Source organism: Lycium ferocissimum, chromosome 10 (genome assembly GCF_029784015.1).
Source record: "Lycium ferocissimum isolate CSIRO_LF1 chromosome 10, AGI_CSIRO_Lferr_CH_V1, whole genome shotgun sequence".
NCBI classification, from domain to species: domain Eukaryota; kingdom Viridiplantae; phylum Streptophyta; class Magnoliopsida; order Solanales; family Solanaceae; genus Lycium; species Lycium ferocissimum.
Genome location: NC_081351.1, coordinates 37407494 through 37430279, shown reverse-complemented (window position 1 = coordinate 37430279; position 22786 = coordinate 37407494). Strand labels below are relative to the sequence as shown.

Here is a 22786-nt window from a genome sequence, read left to right as displayed (position 1 = left end):
TTTTTTTGCACTATCAAGTCATTTTTACTTATTGTAACAGGTAATCTATCCTATTTTTACAATTCATAAACATCTATTATTTGTTGGGTGACATGATAATGTAAAAATTATTTTAAAGAGACTGTACATATAACTTAAAATGGCCTAGAAATTAACTTTTCATTCTAGCTAGGGAAGGGGAAAATTAAAGATTTTAATAGGCGCCTTTAACTAAAGTCTTTTTACCAATAAAATACATTTAACTGAAGTGATCATGTGTGATTCCAAAAGCGATGTATAAGTATATTAATTAGAGCATGCATGAGAATACAGTGTAGATTTGACCGAAGAGAGAGTTAGTTAGTACTTACTCATCTTCAATTCAGCTTTAAATAGCAGGTTGGAGGTGTATAGTAATTGCAAAGTCCCAACTTCAATTCAATTCAATTCAATTTACTTCACTTGAAGAGCACGTCATACAGAGATGGGGCCCTTTCTAGTTCCACATTTAAACTTTTGCTCTTTTAGATTCTATTGCAGTTGCTTGCCTCCCCTATATAACCGTCCACATTATTTACACCATTTTATATGATCTCAAAAACAGAGTTAAAATTATTGGGAGAAAAAAAAAATTGATCATATAGTCCAATTCGTCTGTGATGGTTTCCTTTCATACAAGTCAAATTCCAACACAAAGAAATGTTATGGAAGAGTTGTCTAAGAAGAGAAAATGGGAAGATGAAATTTCTTATGATGAAAAGCCACAGAAAGCAAAAACTAAGACAACTCTCTTTGGCACACAACTGAATCCTGAGACTCCACTGCCTCTGGAGTGGCAAAGATGCCTCGATATTAAGGTATGCAATTAAAAAAAAAATACTACTAGTTTTTTTTCTATAGCGATAGTGTCCTGGTCAGTATGGGCATATCTAAAAACAACTTTTTTCTTTTTTCTTTTTTTGTATACAAAAATTTCCTAGACATAAGAGAAGGTTCTAGTATATTGGCAAACGTGTTTCAAATAATTGTTTTAGAGTCATGACTCATAATTTCAAATCTCAGGTGTGGCGTTCTTATTTTTTTAATTCACTTATTAGAATTCTTGACTCTACCGCTCAGTAATTTTGCCACCAAAACTTAGACGGATAGAAAGAAATTACCTAGATGAGATTTGAGTCCCCGTCATTCATTGATTGTTAGGCCATACACCCTTGGGCGCCAGAAAAATCATATTAATGTTGTGCTTTTCTTTTTTTCTTTTTTTTTTTTTTTAAAAAAAAAGGGTAGAAAAAATCAGATAAGTTAAGCGTAAATGTTATGTAAGCTAGATTAGTGACAAGCCGCTCTTTTCTTTGAAAAATTACACTATGTAGATAGGTAAAAAAAAAAAAAAAATCTTTTATGTATATATTCCTTTGGCTTTTTCGTATGTTTACTTATTTATATTTTGAATCTTGAAAATTCTGGCTTGTTGATGGCTGGACCAATTAAACTTATCTATTCTTTTGGCTGTTTTGTAAAAGCAGTCTGGGCAGATTTACTTCTACAATACAAGGACACAAAAAAGGACATCAAAAGATCCAAGACTGAATGATCCTGAGCCACAAACTACTCCAGTGCGTATGAGTTTAGACCTTGAACTTAACTTATTACCATGTGGATCACCAGAAAAGATCAACCAAGTTGATGATAATTTTGTTAGCCATTCAAATTCCTTCGTCAAAAAGAAGAGTACTGAGTCCCAAGGTTTGATCAATCGTTCACCCTCGTGGCTAACATTTGACGTGGATCAACAAGAGATGGTCACTGCAGTTTGCAAGAAATGTCATATGTTAGTAATGATGTACAAATCTTCATCAACATGTCCTAATTGCAAATTTGTGAATCCAATAGATGAAACCCCTTATACCCTTTTCAAGAAAAGGCTAAGCTCCTTTTGATTAATTAATGTCCAAGTGGCAAATAATTTAGCCTCATAGCTAGTTAAAATATCATGGCACGCTTATATATACTTTATGTTATTATATGTACATACTTATGTTACCCGAAAAAAAACCTGCTAACTGTATGATTCCCATCTCTTTGGTATCATGCATGATTTGTAAAAAGAAATTGGCTATGCTCTATTGAAAATTTTGAAACATCAAACGTTTTGAGTTATATAATTAGTTTTTGCATATTGTTTTTCTTTTTTTCCTGGAATATGTCTGGACCGACACTATCGATCACAAGGTAATTAATGCACTGCTTATTTGTTTCAACCTCCTCATTTAATCAGGCCATTTAAGCCTCAAGTTATTAATGTACCTAAAATTAAGCCTCAAGTTATTAATGTACCTAAAATTAAGCCTCAAGTTATTAATGTACCTAAAACATAGTCAAAAAAATTAATGTACCAAAAAAGGATTTTTAAATGAGTTAAGCATATATATACACAAAAAACATAAAAGAAAATTATATTATTAATGCTTCCAGAAGATATTTATGTAAATCGCTCCATAAAATATGAGTGACATGTAATTTTGAAAAATAACGTATGTCATCTGCTAGAACAGGTAAAAAGAATTTACATAAAAGTTAAATTTTCTTAGTGCATGTGCTTGTCATCTGTTTTTACATAAGGTCTCAAGATTAATCTTTTGAGGCCATATGTCAAAATTTGTATGAAATAGCTAGTAAACATTGATAAGGTTCAATTTTTCTTTATATATACTGGGGTTAGTATATGAATAAACTCATTTTTATTTACTGATCATTACTATGATTATCCAAGAGAACGAAAAAACTTATGACCTTACATCATCCTATTACTTGAATGCCTGGAACATTAATGAAGAATGTGTCATTTTGGTTCGAAAAAAAAAAAGTCAAAAAAATGAAGAGAGATTGCGTTGTTTCCTTAATAGTTTGTCAAATCGTTCAGGTTGACTCATAATAGTGACTACTAATAAATCATCGGAAAATGAAATAACCCATGCTCTGAAGCATTGTGCTTTATGATCATGTTATGACTTTAACGCATGAAATCAAAATTATGACAAATCAACAAAAGTTAATGTTTGCTTAGCATGAAATTAGAACTTAGAAGATAGTTTATACCGCCAAACTTATCAAATGGCTAAAAATGGATAAGTGCAAAAACATCCACTCCCCCTCCACTTTTACGTCTCTATATATTATACTAAAAATAGATGTCCACTTTTTCTTGTTTAGTTTGAAAAATCAAGAGATAATTTATCATTTCATTTCTATTTTCCCCTTCTTATTAGTAAGTGCTATTCATTTCTCAATGCATTTTCCGCATTGGAGTTATTATATTCAAAGGGTGATATAGTAAATTTATCATTTTATTAATTACTCTTGAAGGAGTGTGCCAAGTCAAACATGAACAAGTAAAAATGGACGGAGGAACTATCTCAAGCTAAAGCACAAGTAATTAAAAAGCATTCCCTCCATCTCAAATTATTTTTCGTGATTATTTAAAAATAGTTGTCTCAAATTCTTTGTCATTTCAGAAGTTGAAGACAAAAGTAATTACTTTTCTATTTTACTCTTAGTGGTAATTATTTTTGAAGACTACAAACCCCTTAATTATAGAGAGATTGACACAAAAATAGAGTAAAATATTCAATGAAGAGAGATTATTTCTTAAGACATAAATAAGGGTAAAATAGTCAAAAATCTCTTAATTAATCTTTTTTTTGGGCATATAAAAGAGAATTACACAACAAATTATTTGAGACGGAGGGAGTATAATGAGAACAAAAAACAAAACATATATAGAAGCATGTAAAGACATTGGTTTTTCAAAAGTTTCAGTTTTCTGCCTTTAGGTCTCCAATAGAAAATACTATAAATACTTTTGCTGTATCGAAATAAGGGTGTTCACTGTTCACTGCTTCGTTCTGCGATTTTATTAAAATTTGATCTGATTTTTCAGTTTCTAAAATAGAAAACCAAAGTTAAACAGAAGTATATTCGTTCTGGTTTGATTCTTTAAATTTTCAGTTTGGTTTGTGTTCAATTTTAGCATCAACTAGGAGTTCATTCTTAACTATAGTATGTAGCTTATTTGGTCTGATAACAACTAGGCGTCCATCGACAGGTAACATGTCATTGTCAAATCTGCCTTAAGAAGGAAAAATAAATGAATTACTCCTTCCGTTTGTTGTGATTATAAACGTATCATGCATATTTTTGTGACAGTAAGAGTTCTAAACTTGTTATTTTAAACATGCAATAACATTTATGTGATTAAGCTTCTCATTAATTAAGGATAAAATGAAAAATTTAAATTACTTCTCCGTCCTAAATTAGCAGTCACTTTAGCTCAAAAAGATTTTCCCAAAATAACTGTCAATTTAGGAATTCAAGACTAGAATTGATAATTGTTTCTAACTATACCCCTGCTGGCACAGTATTTAGACAAAGAAATCAATCTACTATTAAATAGGGATAACTTAGTAAATTATATCATGTATTTATTATTTTTCGTGGACGTGAAAAAAATTACAGTGATAGTTAAAATGGGATAGAAGGGGTAATTATTTTCAAATTTAGAAGGGATCATTCCTTTTTGGCTTAATACCTAGATAGACTCTTAAACTTGGCATATTTTGTAAGTTAGACGCTCAAACTTTCCTAGTGACCAGATAGACACTTTAACTTGACAAATATGTACTCAGTAAACACAAAAATCTGATGTGACGAACTGCGTGCATGAAAAGCTATTCTAAGCTCGTGAGATGCTATTAAAATTAGCTAACATGGCAAATATCCCTATTTTTTCTTTTATATAAATGATTAAAGGCCCCTAAAATCTTGGTCATCTCCATTCATCTGTGGCGGTTGGGGAAAAATGGCTACCTCCGCCTCAACTAGTAAAAAAATTAGTAATTGCCGCCGAACTCCTCTACCAATTTTTTGTTCTGCCCACCGACTGCAACATAAAGAAAAAACCCAGCACAACAATATCGAATTTCAAAAACTCAAACACAAAACAACTTCAGATTCAAAGAGCCGGATTGATAGGAATCTCAAAATATCAAATTTCAAACTTATAAATGAAAATACAAATTAAAATGAATTGATCGCTTTTTGGTTAACTTTTGCAATTCGATTGCATTGCAAAGATGCTCCACCGGGGAATGAAAGGTCCAAATTTAATTGTTTAATTCCTCTGAAGTTTTTTTTTTTCCTATTGTCGACAACTCGACATCATTTTCTGACGGAATAAATAAAAGAGAAATGTTGTGGTGAGCTGATTATTATATGACAAAAAAATGATGAAGAAGAAGATTTTACAAAAATGGGACAAATAGAAATTGAAAAGGAATTGGGGAAGGGAGTGGACGACATGGGGATAGGGGGAACGAGTAGGGTGGGATTGAAGAATAAGTGGGTTTTGTTTTCCTTTTTCGAATTTTTATTTTTTAAAACCTTTTATTTACACTTGCCATTTTTTATTTTATATTCCACATGGCATTAAATAATAGGTTCACTTGCCACGTCATTAGCAAGTGTTTTTCACACACTTGGTCTTGTGGATGCAGGGGTTCACAAAAATACATATTTGCCAAGTTAAAGTGTCTATTTGGTCACTAGATAAATTTAAGTAATACAACTTATAAAACGTACGGGATTCGAGTCACATCTAGATATTAAGCCTTCCTTTTTTAAACGGACCAAAAAAATAAATAGTATCCAGAGGCGGAACTGGAGTGCAAAGGGTTCATCTGAACTTCCTTCGGCGAAAACATACATAGTATATGCAATATCGAAATTTTTGTTATATATAATAGATGTTGGATTCCCGTAACTTTTTAATATGTTTACCTCGTTATATTTTGAATCTATTTAATGAAAATCTTAACTCCACCGCTAATTGTACTAACATCTAATACGAAGTTGTTGGTTGCTAAGTCAGTAATTTCAAAAGGCTTAGCTCCTGCTCACGTTAGAATAAAGAAAGTATTGCAGGTCCAAGAATCTGAAGGACTGGTGATATACTATGAGCTACCGTACCTTCACAGTGAGAGATCTTTGTCATCTTTAATATTCTAGACACAAAAGATACGACAGAGAGCTCATGCTCATCACTGTGAAGAATCTATAGAAGTTCTCTACCATGTAAATTGATGTTTTGAACAGATATATGTTGGTAATCTTCAGAAATTGTGGTAGCAAGATCAGAATGATATTTTTGTAAACCCATCACTCTCCTATCTCCCTAGCAAAGCCTTCTGTTATTTCAGGTCAAAACTCAAAAGAGGACGTGTATTGCTTTCCTTCTCTCTCTCTCTCTCTTTTTTTTTTTTTTGGGTCGATTTCTCGGGACAAAATTTTAAATAGGGAAAAGGGTCAAATATACCCCTCAACTTTAGTTTATTGGGCTAACTTTGTCCTCCGTTAGCCAAAGTAGCCAAATACACCCCTCCGTTAGCCAAAGTATACACATATACTATACCCCTTGAATTGATGGAAATCCCAATTCAGCCAAAATTACTCATTTAACTTAAATTACGCATGCCCGACCTGACTCGACCCAAAAAATAATTTCCCCCACCCTAATATACCTCTACGCTTCTATTCTTCAGTCAAAACACAAATCATCTTTGATTTGTTAATGTATTCTCCATCTCTTGTCTAATAATCTGCCTCAAATCAGCTGGAAACAAAAACGTGTTAGGCGGAGTTCCACATATTTTGTTAGATATAGCTAATAATCTGCCTCTAATATAGCTTCTATATAGTCTAAGCTTTATCAAGAAATGACACATTTTGTTAGATCTTACAGCATGTATGCTATGCATATAAACTACGTGAGCATGCGAAAACTGTTACACATTGGTGCAGCACCAGATGGTGTTTAACTTGCATATTTTGCTAAAGACTAACAACACTAAAGAGTAAATCCAGAGGATATTTCATCATCCGAGAAAAGCAGTAACATTACAAGATCCACAGTGAAGCACATTTTCACTGCTTCAATTATGACCTTTCTTAAGAAATGACCATAAATTAAGTAGGCTCACAATACCTAGGTACTGAAACCTTCTTTGTCCACTATGTCAAAAACCAGGCATGGTGTTTTTACAAACAGACGGATTAATCATTAAGAAATCAGATACACATTCCAATCATTCAAAGTCATCCCTACCTTCCCCCCAAACACTTCTTTTTAAACAGACTGAATATATCAAATCAACCAATCAACTACGACTCAATCTCGAACTAGGCAGATGATTTGTGTTTTGACTGAAGAATAGAAGCGTAGAAGGGTATATTAGGGTGGGGGAGATTTATTTTTTGGGTCGGGTTGGACATGAGTAATTTAAGTTAAATGGGTAATTTTGGCTGATTTAGAATTTCCATCCATTTTAGGGATATATGTTTATACCTTGGCTAACGGAGGGGTATATTTGGCTTCTTTGGCTAACGGAGGGCAAAATTAATCAATAAACTAAAGTAGAGAGGTATATTTAACCCTTTTCCCTTTTAAATATTCAGGGGGTCTTTGTTCCTTTTTATTTTAAACCAGATTTCGATATTGGTAAAGTAAGAATTTTGAAACTCTAATTAGCTTTTGCATTAATTTCTTTGCTTTCTAGACATTGTTGTAGAAAAAAAAAATTCTCATTAATTTTTGTAAAATAATAGATTTTCCTCCTAAGTATATAAAGGAATAAAGGAGACCTGCTACAACCAAGTGTCCCAGGTACACACCTCAGCACATTGGATATAAATAATCAGATCCATTTCATAATTAGAAAGCAAAATAGGCATTATGCCCAGTTTGTACAAAACAATCGCGAGTTGCACTTTCCCATCCAAAAATACAGTAGAATGCTTAAACCTTTTAAGTAGATCTACCTACAAAACTGTAGACAACATAGGACTACTTTGTTCTTCTTTTCTTCTGCCTTTTATATTGTTCATATAGATTCAGAGACAATGTTGTCCCAACCAATTCCCCTCTTAGTCTTTCATTTTCAGCTATGTCATGCAGCAGCGAGTAATGCTCAGAGAGTTTCTTTTTAACATCATTTTCATCAACTTGAACAGTGAAATCAAGGTCAGTGCCCATACTAGGATGCTTTGACGAGGCGTTCCCTTTTTTCCTCTTGGTACTTGAGCTTTCAACTTTTACGAGGAACGATTCCTGCTCAAGTGACAACTCCTTAAAAGCTTGTTGAGGAGTTTTGTTGGACAGGTGAACCTGGTTATCACCAGTGCCCAACATAGAAATGTTCGATGCCATTGTAGAAACAGCTGGGTGGTAATGGTTTGACAAGAGGTTCAGCTCCCAAAGCACTGAAGCAAGTGCACCACTAAGATTCGGGTCAGTTGCATAAGGCTGATATTTCTGCAACAGAAAAGAATTGGCATCAGCACATTCTAGAGGTTCAACTATCTGCTGAATATGAATGGCACAATTGGAGACATTTCTTTTTCATGAGAAGAGGGTCATTTCAGTACAAATTACAAAGCCTATAGTTAGTACCATGAGTGGCACACAGAAAACAGATGTCATTGAACATATCCACAACTTCCCTGATGGAAAGTTTAATACAATACAACTTCAGAAAACACAACGAGAAGTACTTCGCATTAGGAATGCCCACTCCTGAAAGTACTAGTTATAAAGCTATAAAAAGTTTCTATACCACCATAATGTCGACATCCAAGCCCTATGTTTACCATGCCTTCGGTTCCTCCTCCCCCTGATCCCCCACCCAAAAGAAAGTATATAAACGAAGCTGGGGAAACAAATTAGAGATGTCCGTAAACAGAAGGGCCAAAAAGGTGGAATTTTCTTGTTTTCTTCAGGAAATATCATGTGGCACAGATGATCCATATTCAATGAAAAGAAACGTAAAACCCAACTTATGTAAGTAACAATTCAACACCATGAGTGCCATATAATTAATCAGAAGACTGGTTCATACCGCAATGGCACCAGAGACAGAGCCACCTCCAGCATCATTTTCTAATAAGTTCCGGCATTTCACGTTCTTCTGAAGGAGATGCTTTAATGTCACCAAGGCTGCAATAGTTTGACAAACGAGAACCATAAATCATAACATATAAAAGCTTGGTTAAGAACATATTACAGTCTAGTAATGATTAGCAAAATATGCCGTTACCAGCCAAGGACTCTGCAGACCCAGAGAATAAAGAGAATGTAGCTAGGCGTTTTATAAAAGCTGCAGCTCTTTGCATGTCATGTTGTCGATCATCACAAAGCATTATCTTGAAAGCTTCAGCTAAGATCTCACCTTTATCCCTGCTTACAAAGAAATGGCTAACCGTGTTACTCTAGCCTTAGATGATGTAACCTCAGATTAATAGAATAAATCTCCAACTCTGGTACTCAGAGAGGAGAAAATCTACAGATTTTCCTTGATTGAGACCCCCTCCCCCCCTTCCCCCCCAGACAATCTTTCCTCCTTTCCAAAAGGCCAAAGCGCAAAAAAAAAAGATGGGGAAAAGTTAAGACTACCAATGCCAAATTTTTGAAATATAGTAATTTGATAAGGACACAGAACTACCTTCCTGGCCTGTACTCAATTATCAGATTGTAAAGTTGGACAAAGAAATCCTGAAGATCAACATTCAGTGCGTCCAAATTGTTTCTCATCACTCTGAAAGCGATAATGCAACACTGGAGCCTCTCAGATACCGTCAGACATGCTGAAACATCCTTGGAAGAGCCATCAGAGTTATTGCCACTTCTAGCAAGCTTTCTCAGATAATTCATGAGATCAGACATGAAATCTAAGTCAATAAGCTGGCAAAATTTTCCAATTCCATTAAGACAAGGAGTAAGAAGTGGATGACTTCCAGCTGACTGAGGTGAGGAACCTGCTTCTGATCTGAGAAACAATCACAGTGAAGTTACTTCTCGAGAAAGCATCACTGAGTAGACACAAAGTTTAAGAAAGGCAAAAAAAAATTTAACTTGTGATCTAAAACAAGCCATAGCCATTTGTGTGGCTATAAATCATCTCATTAAGGGTAAAATGGAAAGTTTAAAGTTAAATTATTTCTAAATGAGAAAGTGTGACATTCTTTGTGGGACAGACTAAACAGGAAAGTATGCCACATGTATTGGGAAGGAGGGGGTAATGTATGATTGTGATTCTTTTATTGGAAACGTAAAATGTTGATCGTGATAATACAACTACGTAGTTATTGTAATCCCGAAATTAGAATGATTCGGAAGCATATCCAGTAATTAAGGAACTGGACCATTTTCAATAAGATTAAAAGTCCTATAGTCAATTGGTCTGGAAATAAATCAATAATTGTAAATGTAAAATACACAATGCTTTGCAAAAGATAGGCCTCACGCAGTCTCAGACTCTTTCTTCTAACTTATTTATGCAGTTACCATCTTTAAATGTTTCATTTCAATAGTGACAGCCAAGAATATGCAGGTCCCGTAAACTCGAAATACAACTCGATGTTAATACCTCCTTAACTAGAAATCACCATGTTTGTATTATTTGGAAGGAAACCGGAAATTATGATTCCATTCTATTAATTACATATTAGTTGTGGAAAAATAATTTAGAAAATGGTAGTAATTAAAACGTCAAAATTTGAGGCTAAGCTGGCAAAATTTTACATGCAGAAGATAATTCTAATTCACACAGGGGTAAGGTCTGCGTACACTCTACCCTACCCAGACCCCACTTGTGGGATTACACTGGGTATGTTGTTGTATAGTTTGCAAGCAAAATCTACCTAAGTTGTGCAGGAAACTCATAAATTTTGTAGTAAACCTAATAGATTTATGGTAAACTTGCATTGAATTAGCCATTGATGGGGCATCAAATGAAACACACTTCAATTACAAAATCTAAACTGCGTATTTTTCACTTCCACACAACATAATTAGTGAAAAGCAATACTAAACTTACAAATGCTTTTGCAAGTAGCGTGGCTGATGGTCTCTTATGAGTTTACTATTAAAAACTAATGTCTTATGCCAATTATCGTACTTGCAATCCTTCAATTTTTTTTTATTTTTTAATAACTGCAATCCTTCAATCTTATTGCAGACAAATGATCTCATTTAACATTTCCCAACATAGTTGCTAATATTTTTATTTTATTTTTTAAGAATGACAGTGTTACTTATATTTCAGATTGGTCATTGGAGGGTTACCAGAAAAAATTTTACTATAACTTATAACAATTTCATACAATGGCTTAAAACAATTAAATGGGTAATTCTTAGCATTAAGAATACTGAAGCATTCATCTAATCTCCAAGCCAAAATTTCATAACTCAAACCTTCTTGAGCTTTAGAATAGTCATCTACATAATTTCCCAGTATTTACTATCAACCTTGTGAGGTGATTACGCTAATTCATAACTTCAGTTATTAAAACAATTTAATTTTGCAAAACTGGCAAACGCTGCCTAGAGAAACCAAAATGCAATACATGGCATCTTAACATAATCAACAGCACCACCAACAACAACAACAAACCCAGTGTACTCCCACCAGGTGGAGTCTGGGGAGGGTAGAGTGTACGCAGACCTTACCCGGCCTTGTAAAGGTAGAGAGGCTGTTTCTGATAAGACCCACGGCTCAAGAAAAGATGAAATATAACACACAATCAACAGCATGGATGCTATTCTTAAATCCTAAAGCTGTCAACTTGAACTACCTGCGACCAATTTCCATAGCTTTCCCCTTTTTCCCTATTATGGATATACATCAAAATAGCCTCTTGTTTGACAGTTAAACTCAAGATACAATATGCAGGCAACTAAAGGAAATATCACAACTGCATGAAGAACATGCACAGAGAAAGAATAGAAAATGCATATCTGACAACACAAAGTAAAATCCAACATGTTGGAAAATACATTAATATCAAAAGCATTAAGACAACACAAGTGTAATTTGACATCATGACAAGACCAAAGCATCCATGAAAGCACAATAAAGGGATTGGAGCTCACAACCTGCTCCTGATCGAAAGAAAAAAGAATTGGGAGATGCATTTATATAACAAAAAGAAAATTCTAAAACAGAATCCTTCCCAATTTCAGATGGATTGGCATTAAATCCAAAGAGTTGGAGACTGAATTATCCAAAAAACTTTGTCTTCTTTGTTTTCTTTATGAGTAAATCAATTAAAATAAGAAAGGCAATGGAAGGTGGTCTTCATTCTTCCTCTTATTCGCCTTCCTCAGATATCCTCTTCTGGTTTCATAAATTGATCTCAACTGCACATTTGATTCGTATACCTCTTCTTTGTAGTGATGGCTAGTTATAGTTTTGCATAGGGAAAGGACAAGACTGACTGGCTTGACAATTATGTGTTTCTTTCTCCTAGGATTTTACTTGTTTTCTTTTTCCTTTTTCTAAAAAGCTAAAAGCTCTCTGTAAAGGATCATGTTCTTGTGTGAGATTCTCTACTTTCCTGTACATTTCTATGACAGGATTTCTCATTAAAGCAATAAAACTTCATCACAATAATATTAAATGTCAGGTAGCACAAAAAAATGGAATGGAGGTATTTTTTATCCTCACTAAGGAACTAGTTATATGATGTGGTTCAAGGTCAAATCTAGTGTGTTCATGATAAGTGATTTCATCGATTGACATGCTTCATTAAATCATCAGCAAGAAAAACATACCTAGGCTTTAATGCATGCTTTAGGACACGAAAGTATGTCTCAAAAATAGCTGATAATACATCAGTCTGCATCCTTCTCCTTTCAGTAACATCTGTAGCTAATGAAGCAGCCTTCAATTCTGTAGTGACCTGTAAAAACATGTGATGTAAAAATGAATTTATAATTAACAAGTCCAGTCACAGATCATGTTGGCAAACGAATACCTCTTCTCGTGTCTTTGACATCATCTCTTTACGTGTTCTCTTTCTCTCGTTGGCAGATTCTTTCTGTTCCTTTTTTTGCTCCTTAAGGTCCTTTCTTTTAGCATTTTTACTTTTAAATTTATGAGCATCTTGAGATTCACGCTTTCCAAGATCCTCATCAAATGTCAGAGACATAAACACCTAGCATGACAAAATCATGTTAGGAGGATAATATATTCTCCCAATGCTAAATCGAAAACTATTTCTATTGGGTTACGATGCCAACAAAAATTAAGCAAGCCAACCAAAAATAAGCAAGAATTCCCAGGTAGACCCTGTACTTTTAATGAATGTTGTCCAGAATATTCATATCATATGTCGACTAGCAACATTATGAAATATCACCATTTTCTTCGTCAATTATTTGACACGGTCATGACATTTCACATTAAAATTCGCCTTTTTTGCCCATACCAGGATATATGCTTCAAATTCACATCATTTCCAAGTTCAATGTCATCATAAACAATCTAAGAAAAAATCCTAGAACCAAAGTATCAGCATTAAAATTGCAGACCTCAATGGAATCCGGATGTAGTTGACAATCATGAGCTTTAACAAGGTCTGCGATCATTTGAACAGCCTCCACAGTTACCTCACCACCGTGCTTCCCCTCATTGGTGAAAAGTGACTTAACAGTAGCACAGCAAAGTTTCCTGTCAACAAGCAGTAGATTGACAAACTTGAGAGAACATAACTGCTACTTGAAAAAGAAGTGTATTCTTTGAATATCCTGTTTCACAATCAGCATGCATCTATGGAGAGAGAGAGAACTAATCTACAAAACAATACAACATATCTCAATAACTTTAAAGTGCAGTGTTTTGGTGTTCGCTTTTCCTCGAGAAAGTGGCCCTTGAATTTTTGAAGCACTGAATTCTGTACAATAAATTTTCAAGCTTTGCAACAGAAGCAAATTAGTAGATCTTCAGACCACATATTAGCATTCTACTTTTGGACAGACATGAAGCAACATAAGATGAATATTCATTGCGTTGCAGATCCATACGACATTACAGGTGATATAAATAGCAATACGAGCTGAAGTTCCTCGTCAATGAAGCTATACAGCAAAAGCTGAATTCAACAAATCCTACCCATAAAATGCAGGGTTCTTTTTTTTTATTAATCAAGAAAAAGAACTCGTATTCGCAAATGCAGTATTAGATCCTCGTCTGAAACATCCCATATCATAAATACTCGCATGCTAATTTTTCCACTCCTTTCCAACACCTAATATTCTCACTTCATGGTTTACAAAATTTGCAAATGTATATAATAATTGCTCCCGCATTGGACTGCTTACATCCCAATTATAGCTCTTAATTTTCTCACAAGATGGTTCACAAGCCGAAGTCCCTCATCAATGAAGTTATATAGCTTGTTGAATTAAAAGCTGAATTCAACAAATCCTACCCATAAGATGCAGGGTTCTTTATGTTAACATTGTCAAAAAAAAAAAAGATGCAGGGTTCTTTTTTTTTAAACCAAGAAAAAGAACTCGTATTAGCAAATGCAGTGTTAGATCCTCGTCTGAAACAACCCATATCATAAATACTCGCATGCTAATTTTTCCACTCCTTTCCAACAACTAATATTCTCACTTCATGGTTTACAAAATTTGCAATTGTATATACTAATTGCCCCTGCATTGGACTGCTTACATCCCAATCATAGCTCTTACTTTTCTCACAAGATGGTTTACAATTTACAAAGTTCACAAACGCCCAATTCAAACTTTCCATCACTCAGTTTACGAGCTGTAAATTCTAACATTCCATCACTCAATTAAGTGTCTTACTTCCTCTGTAAGTTTGTCCCAGAACTATGCTTACCTTCTTAAAATGGAAATTCTTCTACTGTCAAAGCTTTTAAAGTTAATATTAGCAAAAAGGTGGACAGGGATTCAATATAACAGAACTAAAGGCTCAGCTCCATAATTTAAAATTAAGAGTAAGTCTCAGCTATTCCCTAATATGCATGCCTAGTCAACTTACATCAACTAAAATGGGAAAACAGATTAGACATAATATATTGGATGAATGTATAGCACTAAAGTAAACAAAGGTGCTGGGTTGATTAACTAATGAAAAGCCCTATTAAATCCTTAAACTTTTCAGAGAAACCCCCTTTCAAATCTTCCATCACTTCAAATCCTCAGATGCTCCAAAAAATAGTTTTAATATAGCTTAGGTCTACAAAGAAGTGCATTGCAATTTTTGCCCCTGAAACACTGGTCTACCGGTAACTGTAAGAGTGCAACACAGGATGTGTGGGTTAGGCGCATGTTACGGGTTCGAACTGTGCCCTAGACAAGGCTCATATTGAAGTAGAGACGGGTATAGGGGTGGGCCCATAACCCCACCGAGTTTTGAATCGTGCATTACTAGCCCTCGGCTATCAAAAAAGAGTGCATTATTGGGGTCTCTCAGTCCTCCAACTAACCAAATTGGCACCTGATTTTCCATTTATTCAGCCTCAATCTTAAGCACTTCAATACCAGTCCTTCTCTGAAATCAGTGCTTGTAGTTGTAGATTATTTTAAAACTTAATTTGCTGCAACGGCAGTCAGAACAGAAACAAAATAATGCTCTTCTTGCATTCTCTATTATACCAAAGCAACTCGAAATGAAGAAATTTCGTATTAGACTCGTCATGAGATCTGCAGATTTCCCGTCACTAAAACAGGATCATAGGGCAACCCAATAGGATACATGGAGGGGAAAAGATATAAGAAGATGGAAACTTCCATCCTTCAACAAGCTCCAAGTAAAGGAAAAGTGGAAAAGCTGGAGCCTGGAAGAAAACAAAGGAGGAGCAGTAAGCATAATTTACCTCGATATATCATCCTCAGAGCTTATGTTTCTTATGACAGCAGCTAACAAACTCTCTCGGAAATTGAAGTGTGGAACTGCCTCGAGTAAAGTACAGATGCAGCGAACTGCGACACGTTTGTATACAGCCTGCTTTTCTATGGCTATCAGCTTCTGTATATACGCCTGTCAATACACAAACAGGAAAAGGAGTATTGAGCAAAATTATCTGACAGAATATTTTCAAATGTGCCAAGACAAGAATTATATTAGAATATGCAATCCAACAAACATAAATAACATTTCTAAGGATGTGTCACAAAAAAAAAAAAAAACATTTCTAAGGATGCAAGTTAAGTTTTTAAGACCTTTTAAAAATAGGAAGTCACATTCTATGTTACTACAAATTTCAAATTTTCTTCATCTCAGCTATTTGCCTTGCTGATACGAGATATATCAAGAATTTCCTTTGAGAAAAGGTACAGTCATCCATAACAACTTAGATTGTACCCATTTGATTGACCTCATTTTCAATGACAGATTCTTATACTTTACTTCTACGCATTTCATAGAATTTACTTCAGTACGTGAAAATGCTTAACCGAGTAGGTAGGTCTAGCTAGCCCTTACACTCGTCGAACTTATTACTCATTCTCAGGTGATGGTTTACTTTAATTCTTGTATTTAATATCCCATAGCAAAGATCATTTATATAATGCCTTGGATAAAGAATAGTCCAGCCCTAGCACTTTTATCTGCACAAAGTACCTCAAGATGCTATCATAACATTAGAAGCAAGAACAGCTCGAACAATATATATTCCTGTGTTTTATACATTTATTCGAAACAAAGTACAATTTCTATGGTCTGAGTTCATATTTTTCAGTCCACAAGGCAAAAGGTCAAAAGTCTGTTAACACAATGCAGCAAAAAGGGGGCACAATAATTTGCAATCAAAGAAATGGAACACAAACAAATTGGCAAACCATGTCATAAATATGCGCTAACAGCTTTAATATGAATTCAGATGTGCAATCAATTATTATTGAGATTTTGATCCATAAATCAACCTTATATGCAGATAAGAGGGTAGATTCATAGAACCGCATTTTCTTAACAGCTTTTGAAACTTTCATCTCCTGCTCCTTTTCGGTTGGCAGCCGGATGCGATACCTGGAGCCCATATTGAAAAGACAAAATAAGAGTTAATTGCTTACATAGTAAAGTTGATATAAGAATAAGAAACTAGGACAATCAAACTAGAAGCAGCCCATGAACTCTTGCAAACTTCTCACCCGGGAACGATATCTCTGAAAACAGCCAACAAAGACTTAAGGGCAAGTACCACTATATCACGATCGCCATCTTTAGAAATCTCCAGCATCTCCTTGAGAGAATTGATGTTTAATTCAGGATCTGTAAGCAGTGCAGTTCCCAGCTCAGCTAGTCTAAACTTCTTTTTTTCATTGGCCTCTTCTGCTGTCATATCTTTTCTCACCTCATCCTAACACAATGGATGTATAAATCAATATACTAATATCCAAATTTTAAGTGTCCTCTTTTTTAAACTATAGTTATTAAAAAATGCAGCAACCACCGTACAGTAATGACAATATAAATTCTAGAATTCGAAATAAACATCACCGAAATATGCTTCAGCAATGCCACCGAATTATAAATTCAATTGCAAAGTCACTTGTCAATTAATCAACCATTGAAAAGAATTATTAGCAATTTGGTTTTATACTTTTGGTGTAGTAATTGAACTTGTTTTTGATAACTGTGGTGCCGGGCCAGCTTGCGCGCACCTCAACTAATTCCACGGGATATCTGCCACCTCCCACCAGCAACCAGCAACAGTTACCAGGTAACTCTGTCCACCAAGCCTAGAACAAATGGGAAGAAATCACCTAGTGTTTTGTCTATGCTGGGAATTGAACCTGAGACCTCATGATGCTCAACCCACTTCATTAACCACTAGGCCACACCCTTGGGTGCTTGTTGTACGAGGAGGAGGAGGAGGAGGAGTAGTAGTAGTAATTGAACTAAGAGAGTTGAAGAGAGAAATAAGAAGAAGAAAGATGTGATTCACAAGGAGCAGAGAAACGAAGCTAGTAGAAGAGAAGGTAGCAACATCAGAGGAAGGTTTTTGGCAAACTAGTCCAGCATTAGTATCTGAATTAGCCAAATAAAATTCTAAAATAATAGAGTAAGGTTCAAGGCTCCAAAGAGGACATTGATGTGTATATGAAGCCCTATTTTCCTCTTCTCTTTTTCCTTTTTTGATCTATTGAAATTAGATTTAACAGAATCAACCTCTTCTTGTAGGTTCACTTTTTAGCTCACCGTCTAAAACGCATAGCTTCTTCCATAAGGCAATAACCCGTCATTTTGCATTACTCCAATGCTTAACAATGGCTTTTAATAACACTGGTTATTTTGTTGGAGAACTAATTTAAGAAGGAGCTCACAGAACTTCGTTGATACTATATATTGAAAGAGTATTGAAGAAATACGAGGAAAGTATTCTCAGGACAGCCAAAGACAAGTTGGTCATTCTGATTTTTGGGATGATATAACACGGAAATGCCTAGCATAAAAATGCCACAACACTTCTTACAAAGATCACACCAATCCAAGTGATTTCATATTTCCTCCTTTACCAAAATTAGGAAAACATGGAACAATGAAACAGGTAGTAATTTCACCAATTAACAGTGACAGTGCAACAACAGGAACCAGCATTAACTTGTGTCATACCCCACTTTCATCATATATACTCTTTTCAAAAGTTCTAGTGCCTCTCCCTCTTTGCATTGTCATCTACAATTTAAAGTTCCTCTAAGATATATATTTCTAGCACTACAGCATATCTTTTAGGATATATAATCCTGCATATAATGCACATACCAAGACTTCAGCTTGAGGTATTTGCTGAACATCCTCTACTTCTGCCACCTCTTTTGCCTGTTTCTTAGCCTCTTTCCTCATTTTCTTCAATTTTGCACGCTTCTCTGCTTTAGTCAGCCTCACCACACTTGCATCACTACCAGCATCTTTGTTGTCAGTATTAGCTTCATCCTTATCTTCGTTTTCAGATTTTTGTGTAGCCTTTGGCACTGTATAATATGAAAATTATTACTCAATTAACGGTTACAGCAGATAAACTACCAGGTGATGATGAGTGAACAAGAGGTTGAAGTACCTGTCCTGTAATAAAGTTTTCCATCTAATGTCTTCACAGGAAGAGCATCCACAGGATCAACCTCTAGCCCCTGTTTTTCTATTTCTTTATTAAGTGACTTCTTCTTTAACCGCTTTTCATAAAGAGACTCCAGCTCATCTTCTTTCACATCAGCAACACGAGTAACTTGCCTTTCAAATTACAAAAATAAGTCCAGTTAAAAGAGCACCTTTAAAAAGTTAATATTGCATAAGAACGGGAAAAGGAAATGAGAAACTAAAAGAAATAGATGTTCCATCTAATTCATACTCCAAGGTTGGAGATAGCAAAAAATAGAAGTTGAACAAATAAAAAAAGGACACATCACTATCACAAAATTTTAAGGAACACAGCAATCCGTTGAACAAATAAAAGTTCCAGCATCACATTATTGATTAACCCAAAAAAGGCTAAATGCCGAGGAATACGTCAAGAGTGGCAAATGAAACTGACCCCAACTACAGGGGTATAAGAAAGAACTGTTCAACTATCCAGGATACAGTGGGAAGATTACAAAAGCTTAAGAAATTACAAGATATGGTGAACTATGGGGCCATTGACAAGTTACCAAACTAAGATCAGCATTAAAAACTAATTGAGCTCTGGAGCTTCTGAAAAAAGAGCCAAACTTTTGGAACTAAAGTTAATTTTTCCAACACTTAAAACTAGATTTTTGAATATTTGAAAAGAAAAAAAAAAGTTCACTGTGGGCCAAACCTTACATTAGGCCTTAAGAAATCTGGCAGCCAAACATGCCCAACTGTCAATCTTGGTCAGTTTGAATCACTCATTCAGATGGGTGAGCACTATTGGAATGGATTGATTGCAAATGAGCTATTAAGCCTGCTAAAGCTCAGACAAGTGATACTTAAAAGAATTGTTTTCCCAATTAAACCCACTTCCACAACCAAAAAAAGCAATTCCAAAGTTGCAATGGGAAGCCAATTCCTTGAGCTAAACTTCCTTTTCTACCTATTTGATCTTATATAACTAAAACTAACTATATCCAGTATTATTTGTTACACTTCGAAAATTGTAGGTGAAATATCAATCTTAAGTTTGGCAATTCTGATCATGAGAGAAGAGTATATTGGCCTCCCAACTCTTTGTGGGTAAATGTAAAAAACACAGCAGATAATCGAGTAAATCATTTTTGTTAATGGGAAGATTTTGGTAGAGAATACCAACATAGTTTCCTTCGATGCGAGAAGTTTGACCTTTTACCTATTGGGTATCTTGAAAAGAGACTAAGTTGCTCGGACTCGGGTGCGGGTATCCCATACGGGTATGGATCCGAGTGTCGGATTCAGCAAAATCTAAATTTTAAGATTCAGGGATGCGAATCCAGGTATGGATGCAGATGCCGGGATACAGCTAAGAAAATTCAAAACTATAAAAATAGAGCTATAAAGATATTCTAAATTTTGAGAGATATTCTATGAAAACTAACATGTACGGTAGAATTCAATCTTTCATTCTCCAAGATGGCCATTCCATTTCCATGTCTTAAAACTGTTTTATCTTTTATTTGAGATTTCCACGCTTGAAAAAAAAAAACCTGGGCGTGTCGTCCAAATCATCGGTCCGGTACTAGATGTAGCAATCAAAATCTCAAATTTTTACCCACATTTGTCCATGGACCCCGGTCAAAGCATCCGAAGTTGGTTGACCAAATCTGAAACATATCCCGCACCCGCCCCAGTCTCGTGTCAAGATGGGTTCGACATCAAAAATGAAGGGTCCGCGCAACTTAGGTAATGGATAAACATGAAGGCAAGGATAACAGCAGTATAGAAGGAAAACACACTAGCCTGTTAGGTAAAGCTCTATTGTACTCCATATAGTACATTAACATGTGAAAGTGTCAAATGAAACACAATTATACAATGTGCAGGTCTCCTACATAAAGCTCTAGGCATTTTAAAATTCGTTCTTCCATGAATTTTCTTCTTCTTTATGAAAGTCGACATTTGATCAACCAATCGTAAGTAACCTAAGGGGAAAAGCCACTTTTCCAAAAAGAACTAATACCAGATACTCCCTCTGTCTCAAATTATCTGTCGTGATTTCGAAAAATAGTTGTCTCAAATTATTTGTCGTTTTAGACGTTCGAGACAAAATTAATTTTTCATTTTCCATTTTACCCTTTGTAGTTATTGTTCTTGGAGACCACAAAGACCTCAATTATGGGGTGATGTTATGATTGTTTAGACACCAATGAAGGGTAAAATACTTCAAAATCCCTCCTAATTAATGTTTCTTAAGGGGAGTGTAAAAGAAAAACACGACAGATAATTTGAGACAGATAATTTGAGACAGAGGGAGTACAATTTCAAATATTAGTCTCCTCCATGAGAAATTAAAACAGTATATTCCCCTTCGCAAAAGCTGTATCGTTTCTAGTTTTCGGATATGTAGACTTTTAAATGAACATTATCCAAGCAGAAATAACAGATTTACACCACATTCAAATCATCCAAGTTAACAAATCAAAATGTTTTTTTTTGGGGCTATGTATGCATCAATCCACAAAAATAAAATCAAAACCAACCAAAAAAACATGTCAATAATTGATCATTTACCAACACTTTTGTAACACACAAAGCCATAATAGCTTGCAAGATTTTAAAAAAAAAAAAAATTACTTTTACAGAAAAATGAAATATAAACAATTCCTTTATGTGAATAATAGCTTACTTATTAATAGAGTTGGTATCCAAATTGGACAAGAAGCCAGTATATTCTCTATTTTCGTTAACGAAAGCCACGTCATCATCCGATATTTCAACTGCTTCATCAGGAATTTCAGGTGGTAGGTCTGGTGGTAGCACAATCTTTTGCTTTTTCTTTCCCATTACTAATAATCTCTGCAAAATGGTATATATACACAAAACTGTGAGCTTCTAAAAACAACTGGATATAAACTGGAGCTTCACTAAGAATGAAATAAGAGATAATTACAGGTTAATTAGCAGTGAGCACGTCAAGAAAGGGCTTTTGTATTTAGTAAGTTAAATTCTCATAAAATTGATTCTTCCTAAAACGAAAATTATAGCACAGTAACAAAATCAAGCCAGTAAAACAAAAAAAAGGCTGTAGAGTTTGTATAATATGCAGAGAGAGGAAGATGAACATACGCTTTAATTTGATTATTTTTGTTTTGAGAGAGAATGAGTAGAGTTTGCAGAAAGGAAAAGAGTAGAGGGAAGCGGCTGAGTGCGGGGGGAATTAATTGGAGGGATGAATATGGATTGGACGCAGGTTTGGGTTTGGGTCTGGGTCAAGTATTTCTTTCGGCCCAGTTAAGAAGGAATGTGGGCTTTCACACAAGTTCATGGGCAGTTCGCATGATTTCCTTCTCTTGGGGTGGTCTTTAATTTTTGTTCCTCAGATTGCTGGTCTTTAATTTTTTGGCAATTTAAGTAAGGGTCTCTTTGGAAAGCCGCCTAGATAATTGGATTTGGGTGTAATTGACTGTAATTACACGGTTTGACGTATTTGTTTGATCAAGTAATTACACAGTTAGGTGGGAATTGGGTGTAATTACGCTCTCCAATTCAACAGGATTACTTTTTAATTTGCTTCTCTTTTATTTATTTTAATTCTTTTTATTTTAATTTCTTTTATTTTTAATTTATTTTTTATTTCTATTATTTTAAAAAAAAAATTATTTTTACTTTTTACTTTTTTTTATTTTTTAAAATGTATTTTTATTTTTTATATTATGTATTTTTCATTTCCTTTCTTCTCATTACCATTTTTTACTTCTTGTGGTTTCATATAATTGCTCGTATTTTATTTTATTCATTTAGCATAACCGTATTATTATTCTAATTTTTTAAATTACACCTCTTAATATTGGAAAGAA

General features: G+C 34.6%; 2 protein-coding genes across 5 annotated transcripts; one reads left to right on the top strand and one right to left on the bottom strand.

The window, feature by feature from the left end:
* Positions 1-454: 454 nt before the first annotated feature.
* LOC132035387 (protein CURLY FLAG LEAF 1-like) lies at positions 455-2156 on the top strand. Of its 2 annotated transcripts, none has more exons than XM_059425644.1 (2): positions 455-836; positions 1503-2156. In XM_059425644.1, the coding sequence occupies exons 1-2, from the start codon at positions 639-641 to the stop codon at positions 1917-1919; spliced, it is 615 nt and encodes a 204-aa protein (XP_059281627.1). In that variant the 5' UTR covers positions 455-638; the 3' UTR covers positions 1920-2156. The 2 variants fall into 2 exon arrangements, with proteins under 2 accessions (XP_059281627.1, XP_059281626.1); XM_059425643.1 differs by having other exon boundaries at positions 478-836; positions 1506-2156.
* Positions 2157-7720: 5564 nt separating this feature from the next.
* Positions 7721-22141, bottom strand: LOC132033739 (nucleolar complex-associated protein 3). Of its 3 annotated transcripts, none has more exons than XM_059423792.1 (14): positions 22056-22141; positions 21616-21785; positions 18901-19070; positions 18606-18814; positions 16991-17199; positions 16766-16868; positions 15718-15881; positions 13400-13538; positions 12844-13023; positions 12641-12768; positions 9531-9854; positions 9126-9265; positions 8928-9025; positions 7721-8344 (listed from the first exon to the last, which is right to left on the bottom strand). In XM_059423792.1, exons 2-14 carry the CDS (start codon positions 21771-21773, stop codon positions 7877-7879), a joined length of 2490 nt encoding a protein of 829 aa, XP_059279775.1. In that variant the 5' UTR covers positions 21774-21785; positions 22056-22141; the 3' UTR covers positions 7721-7876. The 3 variants fall into 3 exon arrangements, with proteins under 3 accessions (XP_059279775.1, XP_059279774.1, XP_059279776.1); XM_059423791.1 differs by lacking the exon at positions 22056-22141 and adding an exon at positions 21880-22038; XM_059423793.1 differs by lacking the exon at positions 22056-22141 and adding an exon at positions 21880-22039 and having other exon boundaries at positions 8204-8344; positions 8887-9025.
* Between the last annotated feature and the right edge of the window lie 645 nt (positions 22142-22786).